Source organism: Triturus cristatus, chromosome 8 (assembly GCF_964204655.1).
Source record: "Triturus cristatus chromosome 8, aTriCri1.1, whole genome shotgun sequence".
NCBI classification, from domain to species: Eukaryota; Metazoa; Chordata; class Amphibia; order Caudata; family Salamandridae; genus Triturus; species Triturus cristatus.
The window spans coordinates 321,155,421-321,179,969 of record NC_140591.1 but is presented as its reverse complement, the minus strand read 5'-3'; the positions used below and the strand labels follow the sequence as shown (position 1 = coordinate 321,179,969).

Sequence of the window (24,549 nt, the reverse complement as noted above, 5' to 3'; positions counted from 1 at the left end):
AATTTTGCAAAGGAAAGTGTGCCGGTGATGCTAGTTGTGAATGGAAAGTTTCAGGGTGATCTGTCAAGCGGGGGACAAGAAAAAGGGACATTAAAAAAAATGCATTTCCCATGTTAATTTCCATAGAGATTTTGAACACAACTGCAGTCTGAACCTCTGGACGAAATTACACCAAATTCGGCAGAAAGGTAGCTCTTGGTCCAGAAGCATAGTTTTAGAGATTTGGTGTAAATTCATTCAGTAGTTTTGGAGGTTTTAAAGTAATTTCAAATGTGGATATCAAGTGTCATGACTAATTCTGGAAAAACGTGTATGCATCACTGTGCATTGTAATTTCATTTCTGTAATAAATTGTTGATGTGCACAGTGTTTGCATTGAGTTGTTTCATATAAGTCTGGATAATGTCACAGATACTCCTGAACTGTTATGTGATGTAAGAAAAGATAAAATGAGAAAAGAGCAATAAAGATATTTTTAAAAAAATCAAAAAAATCGAGGGTCATGACTAATTTGCAATGAACCGTGAATGCTTGCAACAGAAATGCCATGATTGACTGGCCGCAATCTATGTAGAAATTTGCAGCTGCCATTTTAAGTAATGGGAAACAGTCCCCAGGGCTGAAAATAAAGTACAAAAATGGTATAAATGGTCATGGGAGAGGTACCCTGACCCCATTGATGGAATATAGGAGTGTTTGTGTGACGCCATATGCGTTCAAAATTTTGATATTGTGGTTTTCCCCCTCATGCGATATTCCTGAATGCGCCGTCATAAAGAATTCATGAATATCACTCACTGTTTTTTTTAAAATCCATTTACATCCACTCACAGACACACTCAGACACTTAGACACTGAGAGACTCATACACCCACTCACAGACCCTTTCAGACTCATGCACCCACTCACAGACCCATTCAGAGACTCATGCACCCACTCATAGACCCACTCAGACACCCACTCACAAACCTACTCATGCACCCTTTTTACCCCCCTCATGCAGTATTCAGAAATTCATAGTGGCGCTCAGTGTGGCCCCCATGCAACATCAAGAAGAATTTGTGAATATCACTGTAATTCTTTTTTTAAATCCATTCACACCCACTCACACCCACTCAGTCACACTCAGACACTTACACACCAGCTCATAGACCACTCAGAGATTCACACACCCACTCACAGACCCACTGAGAAACTCATACACTCACTCAGACTCATTCAGAGACTCATGCACTCACTCAAAGACCCACATTAGACACTCAAGCACCCATTTACAGACCTACTCTGGCACTCATGCACCCACTCACAGACCCATGCACCCTCTCCCAGAGCCACTCGCAGTCCCACTCAGACAGTCACACACCCATTCACAGACCCGCTCAGAGACTTACACACCCACTCAGAGACTCATGCACTCACTCACAGCCCCACTCAGAGGCTCATGTGCCCACTCAGACCAACTGAAAAGCATATGCTCCCACTCAGACCCAATCAGACACTCAGGCAGCCACTCAGACACTCAGGCAGCCACTCAGACACTCAGGCAGCCACTCAGACACTCAGGCAGCCACTCAGACACTCAGGCAGCCACTCAGAGACTCAGGCAGCCACTCAGAGACTCATGCACCTACTCAGAGACTCATGCACCTACTCAGAGACTCATGCACCTACTCAGAGACTCATGCACCTACTCAGAGACTCATGCACCTACTCAGAGACTCGTGCACCTACTCAGAGACTCATGCACCTACTCAGAGACTCGTGCACCTACTCAGAGACTCGTGCACCTACTCACAGACTCGTGCACCAACTCACAGACTCAGTGAGACACTCTTGGACCCACTCACAAATTCATTTGGACAATCATAAACCCACTCACACACCCATTGAGAAACTCACACACTCGCATACCCACTGAGACACTCATGCACTCGCTCACACACTCACTCTCAAACATCACAGGTTAGAGTTAGGAAATTAACATTTTAAATCCTTCGGAATTCACTTAAAAAACAAAGATTACATAGACCTTATACGAAACAACATCAAAAACCATAGAAATGTATTGAAAAAAAATCAAACATTACAGGAATGTTATAGTTGGGAAATAGAATTTTTTTTAAACTTAGAAGGTCACTGAAAAAAACAAAGGTTACAGGACGTTATAGTTAGGCTCAGATTTTATTCAGACAAAACCAGGCAAATTCAGCAGTTCTAGTTACCTGAGCTAGCTATAAATTACGCCCCCGAAATGCACTGCTTATGACCTCATATATTACATCACTCAAGACATGGTCAGTGACATCGCTTATGTTAATATGGTGTGGGAGGGCCACACTGGAGCCCCTGCTCCCCGGGGACCACTACCTTGCCGGGGCTTTCTTGTTTTTAAAAGAAGGAGGAGGCCGCGTGGTCCCCTTCCTCAGCCATTCTCGGCCCAGGGGACCACCTCCTCCCCACAGTGTCCCATGCAAGAAGAAGGAGGGGGCTGTGCAGCCCCCTTCCTGGAGCCATACATGGCCTTTTGAACCGCCACCCCCCAGGCCCAGCTTCAGCTATGTCCCCGGGTGCCCACCCCTGGAACATAGCTGTTTGCTTTTACTTGGTGGGAGCTTTGACAGCTCCCACCAAGCAACAGCAAACACTCCAGTTCCAGCGGGCTGGAGCTGTCAAAGTGCAACTGCTCTCTGGAAGCAGAGGTTTTATCTTTTTCCCTGCCCACCTTCCTGCAGACAAACGGTCAGGAAAAGAAATGAAATGATTGTTCCTGCACAGAGGGAGCTGCCTTTCCAGCAGCTCCCTCTGTGCAGCAGTAATGCCAGCTCCGGCAGGAGTCGGGGAACTAGCTAGGACCACGGGGGCTTTGATGCTCACCCTGCAGTCTTGGATGAAAAAAGGCAAAATAAAGGTGAGAAATTAGCAGAAAGAGACAGAATAAAGGTGAGGAACGAGCCGAAAGAGGCAGAGTAAAGGTCAGAAATGAGAAGAAAGAGGCAGAATAAAGGTAAGGAATGAGCAGAAAGAAGAAAAATAAAGGTCCGCTATGAGCAGAAAGAGGCCAAATAAAGGTGAGAAGAGAGCAGAGAGAGGCAGAATAAAGGTCAACAACGAGCAGAAAGAGGCAAGATAAAGGTGAGAAATGATCAGAAAGAGGCAGAATAAAGGTTAGAAACAAGCAGAAAGGGGCAATATAAAGGTCAGCAACGAGCAGAATAGGGCAAAATAAAGGTGAGAAATGAGCAGGAAGAGGCAAAATAAAGGTCAACAAGCATTGGCATAGCCAATAGGTCTCGCCTTTGGGACCTTATAAGTGTTTATTTATCCAGCACAATATCCTTGGTGCAACAATATCAAGTGTTGCATGGCTAAACACTTATTAGGTCCCAAAGGCGAGACCTATTGGCTATGCCAATGCTTGTTTTTTCAGTACGTGTTGTTAAGTGGGTCATGCTCTCATTCCTAGACTCCTGCTGCCTGCTTCGCTGTAAGTGCTGACGTTTTCTGATTCGTGCAGCAATAGCATTTCTCCTAAATAAAATATCCAGTGCCTTTGCTAACACGTCTATGCATATTATAATGGCACTGTCTGATGCTTATGTTCTGGCGTGTTGTAAACATATTATGATATGTTCTGGTACCCTGTTTTTGATGTGTGCGCTAGCATAGCATCAAATCCCTCTGGAGCAACCTTTCTGAATGCCTTTTGTGATCTTCCGCACTCTGTGTAGGTACTTGAGATGTTGGGTGGCCTGCTGCTGTAGCTGAGTCGGAATGGAGATGTTCTCGGAATGGGTGCCCACGTGTTGCCCCCTGGGAGTTGGGGGTGGGGGACGGGTCCTCAGAGGGGCCTCTGGGACCAGTCGTACTGTATGCTCACCAGAGCCCTCCTGAGTTTATTTCCCAAACTCAGCCAGTCTGCGCTCTGTCACCATCTGCCAAGTAAGGGATGCGGGCTGTCACTGCCAGCTGCGAGGAGAACCAGCCCCCACCAGCCCCTCCCCATAGCAGGCACCGCACCCCTGGGGTTTGCTCCTCGCGCCTACTCTGCCGGGTGCGTCTTTGCCCCGGTGCTAGGACTATCGCTCTGTGCCTCGCGGCTCTTTCAGAGGTGGAAAGGAGCCGGGCTCGGCTCGGGTACAAGCAGTGCCATGGAGGGAGACAGCGCTGCTGCAACACATGGCAGCGGGCATCCCCTGACCCTTGTCTCTGCAGTCCCCCCAGACCACACTTACCTGCCACTGGAAGGCCAGCCTTCTCCGTCACACCCCCTGGGAAGGGCTGTAGCCAGCAAAGGGGTGGAGTGAAAGCTGGGCACACTAGCAAAAGGGGTGTTCTCTACGCGGAAGTGAACGCTTCACAAAGAGGGGGCAGGGCGACTAAGGCAGTGCTGGAGCTCATAGCGCCCCCCTGCAGAAGTTTATAGTGCCCACTACTCTCCAATGGGGAGCGGGGGGGTCATAGCATCGATCCGCCTCCTGCAGGAGCTCATAGCGCCCCCTGAATGAGTGCATAGTGCCCATTCCCCTCCTGCAGAAGTTCATAGTGCCCATTCCACTTCTGCACAAGTTCATGGCTCCCGTTTATCCACTTCAGAAGTTCCTGCCGCCGCTCCCCTCCGCAGGCGCCCATTCCGCTGTAGTGCGGGCTTGGGTCCGGGCCTAGCACAGCCTCCTGTCCTGTCCCAGTGTATTTATAATAAAGTGATGAGTGATGAACGAGCAGCGCCCAGACACCGGCCATGCGTTGTCAAGGGCTGAGCTTACATAGCAATTCATACGCGTGTTTACAGCCAGAGAAACAGAAATATTTGATGCTGCGCAGGCTTCTCTATAAACAGGCAGCTGCAGGATTATCACTCAGGCCTCGGCGAGCCCCACGTGCACAGACAGCCTGCACCGGCCACACGCACAGACGGCCCTCACGGTATTCAAAGCGGAGCCACGAGACTCCCTCCAAGCGGGGTTACAAGGCGCGAAAGATGTAACGCGTCTTGTCAGGATGAATTCACAACATCTGCCAAGCACGTGCCAGGCAATTCCATGCGTCTGGGCAGCGATTACCGCAAAGCTGCGTTAAATTAACGCTGTCTGTGACTTTCTTCCTGAAGTTCAGCCGGGCGGCTCTGGTCAAAGACTGATGACACAGCTCCACGCACTGACTGAAAAAGCACAGCTTTGTTCATTCAGACACAAACGCTACTGATGACGCTATAGAAATGCTAGTGCTAATTTTGATGTAGCGCTTGGCACATTCTGACTGCTCTATATAGACTACAGCACTTCTATAACAAGAATAAGTCCGCGAGTGGTGCGCGCGAGAGCGTGCACAAGGCAATCTGCTTTCAATTATCACGCCCGCGTTTGGGCATGATAATTTAAAACAGATGGTGCCTGTACGCGTAACCGCAAGCCTTCGGCCGTGGGCGGTTACATTGGCTGGGAAAGGTGGGACATGCGCCCGCCTTTACCCAATTGCATGCTGTCTTTCAAGGAAGACGCAAGCAAACGCCAATCGAAATATTGCAGGAAAAACAACCAAAAGCATGAGCTTTTGAAAAGTGCTGGTCAGCTGCAAGAGGTCGTTTCCCTATAGCAGCGCATGCGCGCTGCCATAGGCTCGACCTAAAAACGAGCAGAAAGAGGCAGAATAAAGGTCAGAAGGGAGCAGAAAAAGGCCGAATAAAGGTCAGAAATGAGCTGAAGGTCAGGAACGAGCAGAAAGAGGCAAAACAACAGTCGGAATGAGCAAAAAGAGGCAAAATAGAGGACAGGAGCGAGCAGAGAAGAGGCAGAAAGATAAGCAGAAAATCAGCAGAGAAGACATAATATCAAAGACAGCAAAGGGTAGCGGACTGCAGGCAAGCTCGACATTGAAAGAATTACTTGCATTGTCCTAATGTAGTAGGTCTGAGTGAAATATTTTCAGTTGTTACTGCATGGAGAAGGTTGACTTTTTCAAGGAATGCATAATAATACCCTTATTTGTTAAACGATTTATCCTACATAGTTAAACTTTTGACTCCGAGCTTGAAATACTCATTCCTCGGGAGGAAAGACAGTTTTGCTGCTGCCTCGTTGATTGCTAGGCTCAATTGCACCTTTTTAGAATGAATGCAAATATATTTATTTCAGAGAAAGAATCTAATTATAGCCACCCAGCTTCTTGCATGTTTGATAAGTTCATAATTACATCAAGCGTCAAAAGAAAAAAAAAACCTTTGTGATGAAAAGCTAATTAAAACTTATCAGCGGGCTCTTAGACTGAACTTTACGATGGGGAACTTTCTCACACATATAATGACATACTTCTAGGGTTTCAAGGAAATTAAAAAGACCCAGAATAACAAACTTTTTTTTGTGAAAAGTCGGCCTCCCACTCCTATCTCACACAAAAGACCAGAGGAACTTTACCCTTGCAAATGGGATGTGTGAATGCTGAAATCCCGCCAGCGTGGTGGCATTTCCAAAAGTGCGAATATAGGTTTAGAGGAGGCTTTGTGGGTGTTTCTGCGTGGGCCTACCTGCAGAATTAGGTGAACACCTATATTTTGGAAGACTTAGGGTATTCATATTGCCCACACAGGAAGTTTCCCACTGTGGCAACGCTTGAAAATATCCTCGTTTTCATGAGAGATTTCCATCGTTGAGATAGTGAGGGAACATGCGTATATTTAATAATAAAACAGAGCCGCGTCTGCAAGTGCTAATTTGTCTCCTGTTCCCACATGCAGGATTTTTCCTCTGTTGTAAGCTCCACCTGCAGAAGTGTTACAAATGTGGGTTCTTATGGAAATCTATACAGAGAAGAGCTCCTGGACTTGTTTGCAAGTCCATTGAAAGAAAGAATTACTTGCATTGTCCTAATGTTGTGGGTCTGAGTGAAATATTTTCAGTTGTTACTGCATGGAGAAGGTTGACTTTTTCAAGGAATGCATAATAATACCCTTATTTGTTAACGATTTATTCTAGATAATATTTTTAGCGCTTAGCTCTAGAAATGCACACAAAATCTGTGAAATTCAGCAGTTATAGTTACCTGAGCTAACTATAACTTACACCCCCGCAATGCACTGCTTATAACCTCACATATTGCATCACTCATGACATGATCAGTGACATCACTCATGACATCTCAAATGACATCACTGATGACATCATCCAGTGAGTGTAAGTATTTATTTTGTAAATGTTTCTGAGACTAAAAGATATATGCATAAGTTACATTACATTTGTTTTTCTTCTGTTAATGAGTGATACTGTTTCTAATATATGTCATCTGAGTGGCTGTGTGACTGTATCAGGGTGGGAGTGGGTGTCTAAGTGGCTGTTTGGGGGTGTGAGTGGGACTGTGAGTGGCTGTATGGGTGAGTAAGTGGATGTTTGAGTAGCTGTGTGAGTGAGTGACTGGGTGAGTGGCTGTATTGGTGAGTGAGTGGAAGCAGATGGCAGAACAGAATGTCTGATTTATTTCCTTAAACAGAAATGTGGAGACTACAGCCCCAAATGTCATGATGTCACTGACCATGTCATGAGTGATGTAATATGTGAGGTCAAAAGCAGTGCATTGCAGGGGTGTAAGTCATAGTTAGCTTAGCTAACCATAACTGCTGAATTTCACTAGTTTTGTACAAGTGAAATCTGAGCCTAACTATAATGTCCATGTAACCTTTGCTTTTTTTCTGTAAATGTCGAAGGTTTTTTAAAATTCTATTTCCTAACTATAACATCCCTGTAACCTTTCGGTTTCTCAGTGAAAATATAAATACATATAGTTATATATTTATATTTACTGTAGTTTTAAGAATGGTAAATCTATACTTACCAATACATATATATATATTCACAATATTTTGGTAACTGATATTCAGCCTATGATATTTCTGTAGAAAGATCTTTTAGAGCTTGATGGGCTGGCATTAAGCCAAAAATTGTCTCTGAAACGCTGTTCCTGGAAATATAGCTTGAGTTATGTGTCATTCCTCCTAGTTTTCTCCTGTTTTTCCCAATGAGATTCTCAGTGACTGGAGGGTGTGACTGTGCTAATACAGGTAATATTTGGGATTGTAGTCCCAAAATGTCTGTTTAAGGAAATAAATCAGACATGCTGTGCTGCCATCTGCTTCATCTTTTCTTTGAAGAGGTGTTAGTCCATGCAACTTTTCCAGGACTTTAAGAAGGCTCAGAACCAGGATCATGTGTTCTTGGTGCCACACAGTTCATTAGGTGATGCAGACTATAAACCCTTTCTTTATGGCGAAGCTGGCATCTCCTTTACTTAAAGGTATTCTCAAAGAGCATGTGACTTGCAGGGGCTGGTAAAAAAAACTGAGGTCAGGCACAGTTTGTGTCCTATGTCTTTCTCTGAGCTAAAGTCTACAGATAACATTCCTAAAGACAAGATTGTCATCCTATGGTGCACTTCTACTTTCTGATTTCCCAGGATTATCAAGCCACCAGAAACCACTCTGGTCCATTTACGAAATGTATTCTGTATTCCGGTTCAGTGATTGAATGGGAGGATACAGACTCTTTGAAGCCTGGTACTGGCTCAATAAAAAATAATTTTAAAATTGAAAGCTTTGCGAAAGCTCACTGGACTTGTGCTCTTGAGTGAAATGGTGTCAGCATTCAATAGTCAATAATGACACAATGAAGGGTAAATGAAGTAGAACTTTTTAAAAGAGTACTAATTCAATAAGAATTTGAACAGAATCAATTATGACAATTCTATTGGGTATTAGGGCTACACATACCATGATATGCTAGATGACTTCAATAGTTATGGCCTATGTAAATCAAAAAAACACTTCCCCATGCGAATGACAAACTATGACATTATCGTGCAAAACAATGATCCAATCGTTGTCCTCACCTCATAATCACAGAATGTGCAAAGCTTAATTCGAGCCTGTGGTTGCAGGTGGGGCCCACTGACACTAATGTTTGAGGACCAGTGCTTTCTTTACCTTTTTAGACTTAGAGCAAGAGAGAAACGAACAAAGAAGACGGGAAGAAGAAGAAAGAGAATGATGGGGAAATAGTGACAAAGGGATGAAAAAAACCAACAAGAGTAAAATACAGGGACAGTGAATGTGGAGTGGTGGAAGGTAGAGGCATGAGGTGGAACCAAGTCTACACCCCATTGGTATTCAACAATCCAGGCATTTGTCGGCTCACGCTGGAGGCTTCTGAGAAAAACTTTGGGCATCAGCACTAATTATTTTACGGATTAAACCCTGAGTACGAGCCATGTTCAAGGAAGACTCGATTGAGTGAGGTGTCCTTTTCTACAAAGAGGATTGCAGTCCTCTCTGAAACTGTTTTCCAAATCATCCATCTTGCAGACAAGGTTGCTTCCCGCCTGCGTCCTGATTTTCCTAAACAACAAGCTGGCCTCATAGCTTATCGAGGACTTACAGGTGGATCAAACGTCACACAGAGCATGTACAGCATGACTGTCTGAGAAATGTAGTGTTCACATCCTATTTCTGGGAGACACAGCTGTCTTCCTGTATTCCTCTCCTCTTTCTTGTGCCCACTCAGACTGTTCTCTCTGTGTGGCTTATCATGGGTGCTGGACATGACTAAAACCTCAGAGCGCGTGTGTTGCATGGCTTTTTTGTTAGTGTATATAGTTTTATATTACAAAGCTTTTATGTAGCACACTGTTCACTCTTTCCTCCAGTATCCTAGCACTGTTTGTTAGGAGTCTGATAATGGGTAGGCCCCGTGGGGCTATCGGTTGTGTGTCCCACTGCCTCCATTGGTAACTCTGTGCTAGTGGCCTTCAGTTTCCTTCTGCGTTCTTGCTCATTTAGATATTGTGCATCCAACATTGGTTTTCAATCAGTAACATACAGTGTTTAATTTGTGGTGGTGGTTGTTAATGGTGGGCACAGGTACTCATTTTTGAGGACCAGGACTTATTTTTCAACACAAGGCTTTGGCCCTGAGCAAGAGTAAGAAAAGCAGAAAAGGGAGTGGCCAAGATAGGGGAAGAGCCTACAAGAATGAGCTAAAAATACAGGCAGCGCAGGACCTTAGAAGAAAGAGGCATGAGGTTTAATCAACTGTTAGTAGCCTTGGTAAGTTGGTATGCGGCAGCTTCAGTATGCGGCAGCTTCAGCATTCGGCAGCACCAGCGGTAGACTCCTAGAAAAAAAACATTTGGGCCCATGCATTTAGTTTTTTTTACTTTACTCTCTTTTTTATTTTATTTACAAATAGAGTTCTGGTGACACAATGATTATGAAATTGATTATATAAATACCATTTCGAAAAAGAATTGCTGTTTTGTTTAGTATCTTAATTTAGAAAGTATACGCTCTTCTGGCTTGCTCGGTCTGGTACTGTGCACTAATGCATTTTGGATTCCATTGCAGCCTCAACGAACGTGACCACTTGTTGAAGAGACTTGGCAGAAAAACTCCCCCAAGCCTCTTTCGAGCTCATTCTGTCCAGCAAAGTGTATCATGTAAGTACATGGTGGTAAATAATGCAGCGCCAGCGTCTCGCAGGAATCAATCCGCCCAGACCATGTTTTTAAGTTTAATTAACGCGTGGAGTCAGTCGGTAGCTGGGAGCGGAGCTGCCAACTAAAAAGAGACGACAGACTCGGAAGCGGAGTCGTGTGCCTGGCCCCTGGCTAGCACAGTTTGCCTGTAGATAATTCTCAGATTCTCCGGAGATAATGGCGCTGGTGGCGGCTCTCCTGGGGCTAGCGGGCCTCGCTGTCTGGTAAGGCCTCCCTCCCCCTCCCACCTCTCCCTCTGGCCCCCCCTCTGCACGTCCTACTTTCTCACACAGACGCAGTCCTGGGGGAGACTGCAGCTGCCAGAAAAGGAAGGTGAGCGGTGATATTCAAGGAAAACACCAGAAGAAACGAAATACAGCCGAGCGGCCTACATTGCTAAACTTTTGACTCCGAGCTTGTAATACTGTTTCCTCGGGAGGAAAGACAGTTTTTGCTGCTGCCTCGTTGATTGGTGGACTCAATTGCGCCTTTTTAGACTGAATGTAAATATATTTGTCTTGGAGAATCTGATTATACCACCCAGCTTCTTGCTTCTCGTGTGTTTAATAAGTTCATAATTACATCAAGCCTCAAAAGAAAAAAACCCTTTGTGATGATAAACTAATTAAAACTTATCACAGGCTCTTAGACTTAACTTTACGATGGGGAACTTTCCCACACATATAATGACACCCTTCTAGGGTTGCAAGGAAATTAAATAGACTCCCTGGTGGGATTTCCAAAATTGCAAATACAGGTTTAGGGGAGGCTTTGTGGGTGTTTCTGGGTGGGCCTACCTGCAGAATTAGGTAAACACCTATATATTGGTAGGTTTTAGGTATTCACTTTCCCCACACAGGTAGTTTCCCACTGTGGAAACGCTTTACAATATCCTCGTTTTCCTGAGAGATTTCCATCGTTGAGATAGTGAGGGGGCATGCCCATATTTAACAATATAATAAAGCTGCGTCTGCAAGTGCTAATTTGTGTCCTGTTCCCACACGCAGAGTTTTTCATCTGTTGTAAACTCCACGTGCAAAAATGTTACAAATGTGGGTTCTCATGGAAATCTATAACGTAGGAGAGCTCCTGGAATTGTTTGTGAATCCATTGAAGTAAAGAATTATTTGCTTTGTCCTAATGTTGTGGGTCTGAGTGAAATATTTTCAGTTGTTCCTGCATGGAGAAGGTTGGCTTTTTCAAGGAATGCATATTAATACCCTTATTTGTTAAACGATTAGTTCTAGATTAATTTTAGCACTTGACTCTAGAAATGCACAAATTGTGTCACCAGAATCAGGACATGCAATAGTATCAACATGCACATAATACTGACTGCCAAAATGTTGGTACGGCATGGATTTACTATCCTAACTCCAGTCGAACCACATTTGGGGGGCATGAACTATTGTGCTTATCAATATTGAGTGCATGTTGACAGGGGTGTAGCTTGAGGAGTAAGATTTGGGGGGGTGTGAGCTTCAGATTTTCAGACCATCACGCTGGAATCAATGGCGGCCACTTTGGAAAAGTAGTGGTAGGGAGGAAGGGGGTAGAGGCTTGATTTAAAAAAAAAATAAATAACAATAAATAAAAGTTCACTTATTGTGATGGGCTGCCACCGCTCCTTCGTACTCTTCTCTTCCTGGAAGCACACAGAAGCCCAGACACCCCATAGCCAATCACAACACTGCTCTCACCAGTATGACAGCAGTGTTGTGATTGGTCTGGGTGGCCTGGTTCGGCACTGAGACGGGGAGTGGAAGCCTGTGCATGTTCTCTCTGCCCAGTTGTGCAATACAGCCGTGTAGAGCAATGTTAAGTGCGCATGACAGTTTGGCCGGCTCCAGACAGCCGGCAAAACCGTCTTGCGCACTTATGGTACATATTATACCCCTACTCCTCCCTCTCACTGTGACACAGTCCAGCCCCGCCCCGCCCCGCCCTGCCCTAACCTGGCTCGGGCTCCATACAGAAAAATAAAATAATAATAATGTAACGGTATTAATGTTACGTTATCATTTTATTTTTACACTAAGTTGGGCAACGCTCTTCCTCTGGCTGGCATATAATGTTTAAATACTTTATACGACAAGCAGGGTACATCAGAAAGGCGTAAGGGGCAGTGGAAAGGGAGAGGAATGCAGATTAGTAGGAGTACTTAGAGAGAAAACATAATATTTTGTAAAATAATCAATATTTTTAAGTATTTCAAAACAGAGAGAGTGTGTGTGATGTTTTTCTGTGTGTATTTAGAAATTCCTGGTGAAATCTGACTGACATCTCACAATATCCAACTGAAAGCACCTGTACCCAAATATTTATCAGAAAATTGTTTTATTGGGGGGGTGTAACATCCCAAACACCCCCTCTAAAGCATTGCCACTGCATGTTGACACTGTGGTCGGGAGAGTAGGACTCTAGAGGCTGAATCTCTCAGATAGCTATGTTGCTGACTTTGGAAATGACGCACCTGAGTTCTAATTCTGGTTTCACTATTATACCAAATGTATAAATCTGTGCAATGTAAAATCAGACTGTATATTGGAAGGTGCTAATTACATGTCGTCACATCCCTCTCGCATCCTGGTTTCTGTTCTGGATTCTGGACCAGACTCCTCACATCATGCTCTTCTGTGAACAGGATCTTACGCATGCAGTGCCGCTTTTACAGAAACCATGAATTCTGTGGGCTGGTCCTTGGAGATTGTTAAATTGCATTGAAAGATTGTGTATAGCTGCTTCTTGTGAGCTGCCCAGGACACTCTTTGAAACTCCTCAACCTGTTACTTAAAAAAGAATGTGGAGCATCCTCTCATATTCTGCTCTGATGGCTCTTCCTTCCTGAGAATGATATTCACTTTGGGTCCCTTGGATCTAATATCTCTATTGTTACAGTTAGCCTTGGTTTTGCAACAGTTCCACGTTCCTCAGCATAAAAGTTTCCCAGAGCCCAGGAGACTTATTGCTGAGACACTTTTAGGAGCGATCTGCTTTTCCTACAAGCACAGGTTACCCTGCTCTGTAATCCCCTTCGTACATCTTTGTACCCCTACGCTTCCAGGCTCGTAGAACTATTTATTCTGTTTTAGTACATACATGCTGCTGTCTGCAAATGTGATCTATTTTATTTTTTACTCCACCGTCTTCTGTTATCTCTCTATTACACTTTGCAAAGGGTGTTTGCCATACATTCCCATCTATGTAAACCACTTCCAGTATGTTTCTAGTACACTACTGCCAGAAGTGGTCATTGGCCCCGTCCACCCGTCCCAGGGGCTGGGTTCTGGCAGACAAGATGCCTTACACCTCTAACTTTTCTTCTAGGAGGCATTCGGTGTTCCCCATTTATGGTCACATGATCTGCCTGCGACAGACTTGGAAATTTAGTTTTGAACCTCTGATTACCTTCCCTAAAGATTGTTGTCTATACTGCATTCTTAGGGTCCCTATGTGCTCTAGAAAGCACCCTGAAGTAGGCACAAGGCATCAGGTCTAGCACAATACAAAACTTTCTAAATAAATCATTACAGCGATTTGATGGCCTACACGGCTCGTATGTGGTTTAAAAAACGCAAAGAGAATAAATGTAATTGTTGTGCTTTCCCTACTTATCTCACAAGTGTGAGCTCTTTGATAGTCACCTTCGATCTTTGTGCTTTAGGGTCCACCTGTTGGTTGACGTGCACCTAGGAGCACAGATTCCTTGAAGAACTGAAATAATAATCTGGGATAAGGCCTGTGTTTATTGAAGATGTGGTATTAACACAAGTGATACAACCTTATTAATAAGGGTATTGCTGGTAACTCTAGAAGCATCCATGATGCCCATCTGACCAAAACATGTGGACTCTGCATCCTGTCATGGTCTCATCATCTAACCCTGTAGCTTTCCATTTTAGTGGTTGATTTTTGCTTATGTTCCACTAAATTGTGACCAGCCTCTTCCTGGGTTGTGGGCCCAGCTTCCTTGGATTGTGGGCCCACAGGCAGCGTCGAGCACTCTCCCAAGTAATCCTACAAGCGGCTTCTAGCGGTGACCCTTCCACTGATGGTCAAACCTCTGAATGGAATGAAGTGTGTGGTTACGAATAAACTGAATCTGGAAACTCCAGACAAAAGTGATAATCATAGAAAGCAAAATTGTTTTGATAAATATTGGCAAAGGACATTTGCAGATATCATTGTGGAGGTGGCAGCGTATTGTTCTAAGGCCTTTTAAAGGCTGCTAACTCCCTTTGAGTTAGCAGCCTTTAAAAGACCTTAGAACAATATGAAAATGTAAGCCTGCGTGTGAGCTAGTCATGCAACAGTGATTCAACTTTTGAAAGGTATGTATGGCTGCACTCCTGGGAAATACAAATCCCGGGAGGTTGTGACAAAGAGTTCACGCAAGCAGCGCTTCAAGTAGAGTTGCTGCGCTGTGATGTGTGAACAGGAGAGCGCAGAACTGCACCATATCTACTTAGAAGTGATGCAGTTCTGCTCTTTCTCTTTGCCGGCTCACTTGTGGCTGCCATGCGCCAACGCAGGCACCCTTGTGCCAGTGCAAGGGTGTCTGCATTGTACTTAGCACAGTTTTTGCAAAGGAAAGGCTCCCTCCCTGCACAAAAACTAAGATTGAAGGCATTTTCCTCTTTGCATGTGTGCTGCATTCTGCAGCACACATGCAAAGAGGAAAATGCCTTAAAGTGAGGAGAAAAAAAAGCATTTCTTCTCATTATTGCTGCCTCAGGGAGGTGCAGGATTTTGGCACAAATCCAGCCCCTGTCTACAGTTCTTTGTTTGAATGATTGATAGTCACAGCATTTAAATGAGTCTCTCAAACTCAAAGGATCATCATAAAAACAAGAATGGATAAAGCTTTATCTAGTATTCACCAGTTCCAAATATGATATTAAAAAGAGAAATTGCTTTTGTCTTTTAGTTGTCCCTATGGCAACATCTTGTGTGATGAAAATCTTATGACCTTTCCAGACCAGGAATTTCCTCTCCTTAGTAAACATTAAATCCTATGAGCTCTGTGTATTTCAAAGAGAGGAAAATCATGCCTCTTGGTTTATCCTATCCTCCGTTTAAGCGTGACCCCCTATCCAACCAATGAGCTTTAGGACACTACAATTAGAGGAACCAGTCCAGGCAGACAACTATTTCATGAAGGCGACTTTTTTTCTCTCAGAAATGTCCTGAATGCCATGAACTCAAAGTTGTTTCTCCTATTCCTATTTGCAATGTCTTCTTACTGCATCTTAAGACATTTTTGATTTTGGGCTCCATCTTAGGAGCTCTGTTGACCAGATCCTATGTGTCGCTGTTCTGCTGCCTAATGACAGTGTTTCTTTGGTGCATAGATGACCGAGTGTCATTCCGATTTTGCAGCTGTATTATTTCCTCCATTAAAGGTTTTAAAGATCTAATTTCCTCCAGGAGCATCTCCAAGGTTGATGAAGGAGAAAGATAAGTAAGAGAAAGAGGGTCCTTTTTAGACATTATGTTAAGAATTTGTACTAAACACATGGCCTTTATGAGGAACTGCAACAGTACACATGGAGGGAATGGTTGGGAGATATCCATCTTGTGTTTATAAGAGGAGACAAAATTCAAATTTAGCTGATTTAATTTGTGAGAAGAAGCAATTAATTTTACATCACATTTAACTTCCTTGTTCTCTTCATATAAGTGAGAAAAAGTAGATTCACATCTCCCCTCACTGTTAAAGCCTGAACATACCGGATCACATGATTTACATATCAATACTAAACAAGCCCCCTTGTTAGTAAAGGAGGTTTGGTTTTTGATCTACAATTTCCAATCAGTCAGATGGCATAAGATCTGATCTTTGCGAAAAGCAGGTGCTCAAATAAAGATATGTCAGTCATAAACGGGAATTGGGGAAAACATGAAAAAGAAAGGAGCAGACAATGCTGCTCTAACTTTAATTTGGCTATGATTAAAATAAACTACTAAGTTTGTTGTCCAACAAGGAAAATACTGCACGCACTTCCATCATTAAATGGCAGCTGCTGTCTGTCATGATGAGAAACTGTGCAGGTCTCGGAAATAATGAAGAAAAGGGAAATACCGGGCACAGCAAAGTTTTTTTTTTTATATATATATATATATAGCGCAAACTAGACCCGAGAAATTGGATATCAGAGCGCTTTACACAAGCACCAGTTTCGTTACAGAAGAACACATTCATTTTTTTGTTAGGCACATGGAGATTAAGTGATTTGCCCAGAATCACAGGATGTTTTAGTGTCGTTGCCGAGACTCGAACCTGGTTCCCCAACTTCGAGGTCGACCTCTCTAGCCATAAGGCTACATCCTCTCCCCAAAGGTGGAAAAGAAAGTTGGGTCGTGTGCCTGAGCATTCTGCAAAGTCCAGATGCTAAAGGAAAAAGCGGAGCAGCCGTCTCCATGGCCTCTAAGCCATGCACCACACATCCCCAGCCTTATTCTGGAATTCTCTAAAAACTCTGCAAACTGAAAAAGCATTTGCTCTTGCTATTAGCAGGAATGCATATTTCCAGAGCTGAAAACCTATTCATCTGCAAATTGTTGTCAGTACACACACATTTCAGAGATTGTGGGTGTTCAGCAACTTTTCCCGGTGGACCTACCCATAGATACCTGCAAACCGAAAATAATACTACATTTGATCACTCAGAAATTCCACCCTGTTGTGATGATAGTGAAGTATAACATGTTATGATTATCAATACAGTCCTTATCTGGATGTAAAATGTATTCATGCTTCTTGCATACCGAACAACAGTTTAATATGAAGAATTACAAAAAACAAGAAATGCCACCCTGCTCCCTACATTTCCATGTGGGCCGAGCCAATTTGTGAGGCAAAATCGCACAATACCTGAATTCATAATTTTGATAAAATTAGTACAAAAAGAGGTTTTTGGCCTAGCATTTGTAAGGTAACCAGGTAATGTTTAACTCAATAGTATTAATAGTAACAGTTTACTATCCATGTGTTTGTGAATGAAGGCGTAGAAAACGTTTTGTCATCATCAATCACTTTAATTCCCAAAATAATGCCCTGCTTCCTCATTTTATAACACTTGAAACACTGTAAGATCATGTGCCATCATGTGAAATTCTATCAAGTAAAATCAAATATTTTAAAGTAAAATCCCATTAGTTAAAATAAAATCCTATGAAATAAAGTACATTTTTGTGCCATCGCATGACATTCTGCAAGGTGAAGACCTAAGTGTAAGTTTAGATAAGTAAGGTAATCTTCCACATTCTGACCATGGCTAATGAACCAGTAAACTAAAGTTTTGGCTTTCTAGACTGTCCCTTCCTTTGAAAGACTTGCATAGAAATTGATTTTAAAAGTCTGTTTTTCACAAAACCTGCCCACAGTTAAAGTGCCTTATCTCGGAATCCAATTTAAACTGTTAATGGATCTTCCCTCGATTATCTAGAAAAAACACGGTGCAAATGTCTGTTTCCCTTCTGCGGCAGGCGGCTGTATCTCTTTGAGGTGCCATTCAGCACGTCCCTCCAAGATCTGTTCAACACGATAATGTCCAAGGCTTTTGCATATTTGACAGGGGTGGTTTTTCTTCTAAGACAAATGAGCGGGAAGGTTTACATGACCTTTATTTAACATATAAACACGCAGCCCTCTATAATTGAGACAGCATTCTGATCTGAAAATCCCCAAATGTCAAAGCTGACAAACAAAACAAGCTGCTTTAAACTTCAGGCTACTGTAGGTGGCCTGCGAAAAGTCCGGGGATTATAAAACGCCATGTTTTGCTTGGCTGGGGCATTACAGCGGCCATTTTATAACAAATCTAAACAAGTTCAGAGAAGAGGCTTCAATTGTGTGCCTGCCAATGTTTTAATGGCTCTGTGCTGGCACAGGAAGGTGCAGCTTGTCATAGGAGTGCTCTCTTCTGTGGAGGTGGGTCCCTGTTTTTCTGCATGAAAAGACCACTAAAAAGATTCGCTTGTGAGAATAAGCATTACTGGATCAGTAAACAAATGACCCTAATGCCTCTCATAGTTCATTTACAAGTTTGTAGTCTCATGTTGTTAGAGGCTGTTTTTGGCCTCTCGCTCTCATGAGCAAATACATACCAAACAAACCTTGGCAGTGGTTTGTGTACCTTTACAGTTAAATGGTTTTCTCGAGCTTCATTGTTAAACACAGAAGAGAGCCAGCTTAGTAAGAAGGGTTCATGCTTCCCACACTTATGGAAGAAGCACAGCAGAACCTGCAGCAGTGCCCGCTCCATATAGGCAAATGGCGCATACTTCAGCCGGCAAAATGCCGAGTTTCACTCACGTACATAGAAAACGTTCTGCAGGGCAGCATCGGTTCAGTTTTCGCTAACAGAAAATGCCACTTGGAATAAATGGCTTTTTATAGGACAGTGTCAGGAAAAAGAGAATATTTTTAAACTAAATATAGAAAGTAGGATTCTGAAGTATAGGAAGTGTAGAAAGCTGGGTTTCTGTTGCAGTAACCCCCCCACTTTTTGCCAGATTTCTGATGCACTTTGACTGGATATGCCCTGGGCCCCTGCCAATCAGGTTCCCAGGGCCTGTGTTCTTTCCCAAAACTGTACCTTTGTAACCCCAATTGGCACCTCTGGCCACATGTAAATCCCTTGTAAATGGTACCATGGGTACCAAGGGCACTGAGACCAGGGAAGGCCTCTAAGGGCTGCAGCACATATTGTGCCTTCCTTAGAGGTCCTGTACCTTAAACAAAAAACAAACAAAAAAACACCCCCCCCCCCCTATTGCAGGCTGCGTGTTTTGGTGCAGAGAAAAGTGAAGTCGACATGGCACACATTCCTGTGGGCCATGCCTGCAACCCACTGCCTATGGTATAGGTAAGACACCCCTCAAGCTGGGTACACTATACCACTTGTGAGGGTACAGTTGCATGAGCACTGTACCCCTACAGCGTCTAAGTCCATTCTTAAACATTGTAAGTGCAGTAAAGCCATAAACAAGTATATGGTATGGGAGTTTGTCATTACAAAGTCCACAGCATCATAATGACTTTACTGAATTCTGGGAAGTTTGGTATCAAACCTCTCAGCATAATAAACCCACACTGAAGCCAGTGTGGGATTTATTATACAATGCACGCAGAGGGCATCTTAGAGGTGCCCCCTGAAAAACAACCAGCCTCTGGTGAGTTCCCTGACTGGTACACACGAGCCTGCCACCACAAGACATGTTTCTGGACCCCTGGGCCCAGAAACAAAGCCTATCCTGGGCGGAGGTGGTCATCTCCCCCAGGGCAGTAAGAGCCATTTGTGGTAGGTGAGCTTCAGAGGCCTTGCCGCCTTTGTAAGGTGACCTCCAGCCTCTCCTGCTATTAAGAGCAGGCCCCCTTCCTGTCTTCCCTCCTTTTCAGCAGGAACACAGGTGGGAAAAATTAGAACAACCCAGAAGGTGTGCCCACCTCTGCCAACACCACCCCTCAGGTGGGGGAGGCAAGGTGAAGCACACTCTTCAGTGCCCGCCACCTTGCAGATGGCAGGCACTCTCCAATCAGGGTTAGTGATTGTGCCCACTCCCCCATGTGGGGTGAGCACACCAAGGGTGTGGTCACCCTAAGGTCAGTAGCCCATTGGATACTGGCATTGAGACCCCTAAAATGCCTCCTACAGACAGTATTTAGGAGCCAGCCCTGAACCAAGAAGGCAGATTCCAGCAACCTGCGAAGAAGGACGAAAGAAGACACCCAGAAGAGGAGACTGCAGAGAAGAACTAACTTGGCCCCAGCCCTAGCGACCCGTCTGCAGTTTCCAGAGATCCTGTGCCAAAAGTCGCCTTGCACTGCAGCCAGCCACCTCCAGAACCCCTGGGAGGACTGACTGCCTTCCACAAAGACCGGATCTCCTGTGAACAGCAGCTCTGTTTAAAAGAATCTCCAAGGCAAGACTCAGAGCCTGCTGAGGACAAAGAAACCCGACACCTGGAACCACCACTGCACACGTCGCCTACGGCCCGAGTTCGAGTGGCCCACCGGTCCCAGCAAGATCCCGAGCGCTCCAGAGTCCGAGTCCACTGTGGGTTGTTCCCTCCAGAACTCCCTGACGTCGCCTGCAGGCTCTGGATGGAGACCCTCCAACTGCGAGTGGCCAGCTAAGGTGAAATCTGACCTCAAAAGACACCCCTGCATCCAGCCGCCCTGTGCCCTGGAGAAGAGAACCCGAGGTGCACCTACGTCCCGAGCCCTCCAACTTACCTGACCAGCTGTTGATTCTACCCGGAAGTCTTACTGGACCGAGCCTGCAGCCAAAATCCAAAACCTGCAACTCCCATTGAAAACAACAGGGCACCTGATGCCAAATGAGCAATCTGCACCCGGCCGCTGCTGTGGGTTCACCTTGTCTGCTAACTCGAATCCCCCTTTGCCCTGAGCTAAACCCCAGGAGCTTTGCTCCACAACCTTGTGACCTGATCATGAGCATCCACCAACTGGAGGTGCTCTATCCCCCTTTGGATAACATTGGGCCTCAGCACTCTGCACCCAGGCACCCTAGTGCTGCTGACAATGCTTTGAGAGTGTATCCTTGACCCTGGGGGAACCCTGGTTCTAATCCCAGAAAACCAATTCCAAAACCTGAGTACTAACCTTCAAACTGATAACATTGTGTTCGAGGCATGTGAGCTGTAGATCACATGCTGTGCATAGCCTGCCATCTAGCGTTGGGTCCGGATGTTTGCACTTTGTTTTTGTTCAACAAAGTATTTTCCGGTCATGAGGTAGGTGACTACTCCTTTCGGTGATAGTGCACATGGGCATCGACTCCATTGCTAGATTGTTTTTTTTCCGCCATCGGTTTCGGATGTGAATTGCTGCGCTCTGGTTCAGCACCGTTTCTCGGGTTCCCTTCGATGCGCAATCCACTCGATGGTATTGTTTCTCAATCGCGTTTCCCATTCTCCGCATATCATTTCGAATCAAGAATCTTCGTTTGAAAAACTCATGGAGGGCCGTTGGGCCTACCTGCCCCGGGCACGCTAGCAGTCAATGGAACGGACTCCATTCAAGCTCTGTCCCGGGTGTTGCACTAAGTTTCCGCGCACCGACCTCCACGAAGTGTGCAATCTCCGTTTGTCACCGGAACACTACAAGAAAGACTGCGATACGTGCCGATCGTTTCGATCGAAGAAAACACTCCATGACCGTCGGGCTCGACGTCACGAGATGCAACAGCAAGGCGGCTCCGTTCCGGATATCCTTGGAGGAGATTCTGACCAAGAACACGCTCAAAGAGCTGAGGAAGAACATATCTCCGTGTCCGAAGCAAACTCCGACATGGAAGAAGAGGAGAAAGTTACACCAGGTCAACGTACCGTGAGCACAGATACCCCCTTGCCCCAACAACCAAAACCTAAAAAGGCTCTGGTCCTTCCTGTGCCTGCTGGCCAAGGTCGGCGCTGAAAAAAAGTTTCGAGCACCCCACCCTCGGGCCCGGTGCCGATACACAGTGAAAACCCTTCCGGCTCAGGATTGAGTCGGCCCCCTAGCGGTAAAAAAATCGAAATCCTCGGCCCTGAAAACCAAGCATGTCCATCCTCCATCTTCGTCCAAGCCTAAATCTTCGGTACCGAAGACTTCGAGCCGAAACTTTTGACGCCGAAAACTACAACTAAAGAGAAAAAGACTCCAACAAAAGAGTTTCGGTCTGATGTTCCACCTTCGGACACGAAACAAAAAGAACTGGTTATCAACCCAGATACTGGACACATTCATGCCAAATTACTTGAAAAAAGGAAATTGGCACATCAGGATGAGCATCGTATACCTCTAAAGAAAAGGAATATGGGTACAAAACGATCACCACCTTATATTCCACCCCCTTCACCTACTAATCCTCACCTACTCATTGCCCCCACTAATTCACAACCACCACTATCACCTGACTCACAGGATGAGGGGGATGGGGATAACAACAGGCCACAAGATGTTGACCCATGGGAGGATTATAATACTGATCCACATACAGACACTAGCCCAGATTTGTATCCATCTAGGCCATCACCTCCTGATGACAATATAGCTTATATTGAGCTTCTTAATAGGGCTGCTCACTATCATGGGGTGGAATTACATAAAGAGACTTTAGAGGAGGACTTCTTATGCGAGACCTTAAGCTCCACTCAAAAAACTACACACACTTTACCAATGCTTAAGTGAATGCTTAAGCAATGAGATGAGGTTTTCTAAGACCCTGTCAGGGCAAGAATAATCATGCGCAGGGTTGAAAAAAAATATAAACCAGCACCTACTGACCCTGCTTATATTAAAGGTCATCTGCAGTTAGACTCTTTGGTGGTCTCTAATGCTCGTAAAAGAGCAAATTCACAAACAACAGGTGAGGCCCCTGCTCCTGATAGTCCAAGTTAACTGATGCCTCGGGTAAAAGGGTATCTTGTCAGGCAGCTAATCACTGGTGCATTGCCAATGCTCAGGCTTTCTAAGCCAGATATGATAGAGCTCATTATGATGAGTTGGAAAAACGTATCCAATATCTGCCTGATGAGCATAAATCTAAGGCAAATGATATCATACAAGAAGGAAAACTCATTACCAATACCTCCCTCGAATGTGCATTAGATGCAGCAGACACAGCAGCACGTGCAGTAAACACAAGCGTGTTGCTACGCAGACACACATGGTTAAGAATATCAGGTTTCAAACCTGAGGTATAGGCCTCCGTTCTTAATCAACCTTTTGACAAGGAACACCTATTTGGCCCAGCAGTTGACACCTCACTGGAGAAAATGAAAAAGGACACTGAGGTCGCAAAGTTCATGGGGGCTTTACAATTACCTGCTAGTAGAGGTTCCTTTTCCCGCTCCTTTTACAGGGGTGGTTCGAAAACTGTTACCACAGAAAATCTCTCCTCCTCTTACAAGGGCAACAACCAATCGCCCTAATTAAGAGGATATTTTAGAGGAGGTTTTAGAGGAAACTATGGTAAGGGAAGAGGCAGAGGCAACGCGATACGCACTTCCCCCGCTAATAACAAGCAGTGACTTCCTTCCACTACCCTCCGATCATTCCACTCGGGGAACGTCTTTCTCAATTTCTCCCTGTCTGGAACACCATCACCTCAAACAAATGGGTTCTACAAATTATCCAATATGGTTACTGCCTGGAACTTAGACACTCCCCCAAACAGTCTTCCAAGATCACATGTAATGTCACAGGAACATCTCACCCTTCTAAAAAAAAAAGAGGTTCAATCTCTATTAGAAAAAGGAGCAATAGAGGCAGTCCCATTAAAACATCAAGGAACCGGAGTATACTCCCTATACTTTTCAATTCCCAACAAGGACGGATCTCTCAGGCCTATACTGGACCTCAGAGATCTAAATCTATACATTCAATCAGACCCCTTTCACATGGTCACTCTACAACAAGTGCTTCCGCTCCTTTTAACAAAGCGACTTCCTGTCCACTCTGGAATTAAAGGACGCCTATTTCCATATCCCAATATATCCTGCTCATTGCAAACACCTAAGGTTCGTAGTGGCAGGACAACATTATCAGTTCAATTTGCTTCCATTCGGAGTAACTACCACACCCAGAGTTTCCACCTAGTGTTTAGCAGAAGTCGCAGCTCATCTTCGAAAACAACATATTCACGTCTTCCCATACCTGGCCGTTGGCTCATAAAGGCCATTTCGCAAAAAAGCTGTCTCCATCACACTCTCAAAACAGTGCAGTTGCTCAACGATCTTGGGCTCACAGTGAATCTGTCAAAATCCCATCTACAGCCATCCAACACACAGGCGTATCTGGGAGCCACAATAAACACACGAAAGGCTTTGGCCTATCTCAATCCGGCCAGAATCCGCAACATGCAGACTCAACTCTGCCAGTTTCAACCTCAACACTCCTTGCCAGCTTGAGTGTTCATGCAGTTTCTGGGGATGATGGCGTCTTGCATACTAATAGTCCCTTACGCAAGACTTCACATGCGTCCCCTTCAGGAGTTCTTAGCACATCAGTGGAACCAGGCTCAGGGT

At 44.7% G+C, this 24,549-nt stretch overlaps 1 protein-coding gene across 3 annotated transcripts in view; it reads left to right on the top strand.

The window, feature by feature from the left end:
• ATP8A2 (ATPase phospholipid transporting 8A2) overlaps window positions 1–24,549 on the top strand; it is a 2,139,258-nt gene that overhangs the window by 2,098,126 nt on the left and 16,583 nt on the right. For all 3 annotated transcript variants that reach the window (XR_014967690.1, XM_085621612.1, XM_085621613.1), the window contains one exon: window positions 10,382–10,473. Coding sequence is in view for 2 of the 3 variants with exons in the window: in XM_085621612.1 (XP_085477738.1) it covers window positions 10,382–10,473 (92 nt within the window). In the remaining variant the exon portion in view is untranslated. The remainder of the gene's footprint in view (window positions 1–10,381; window positions 10,474–24,549) is intronic.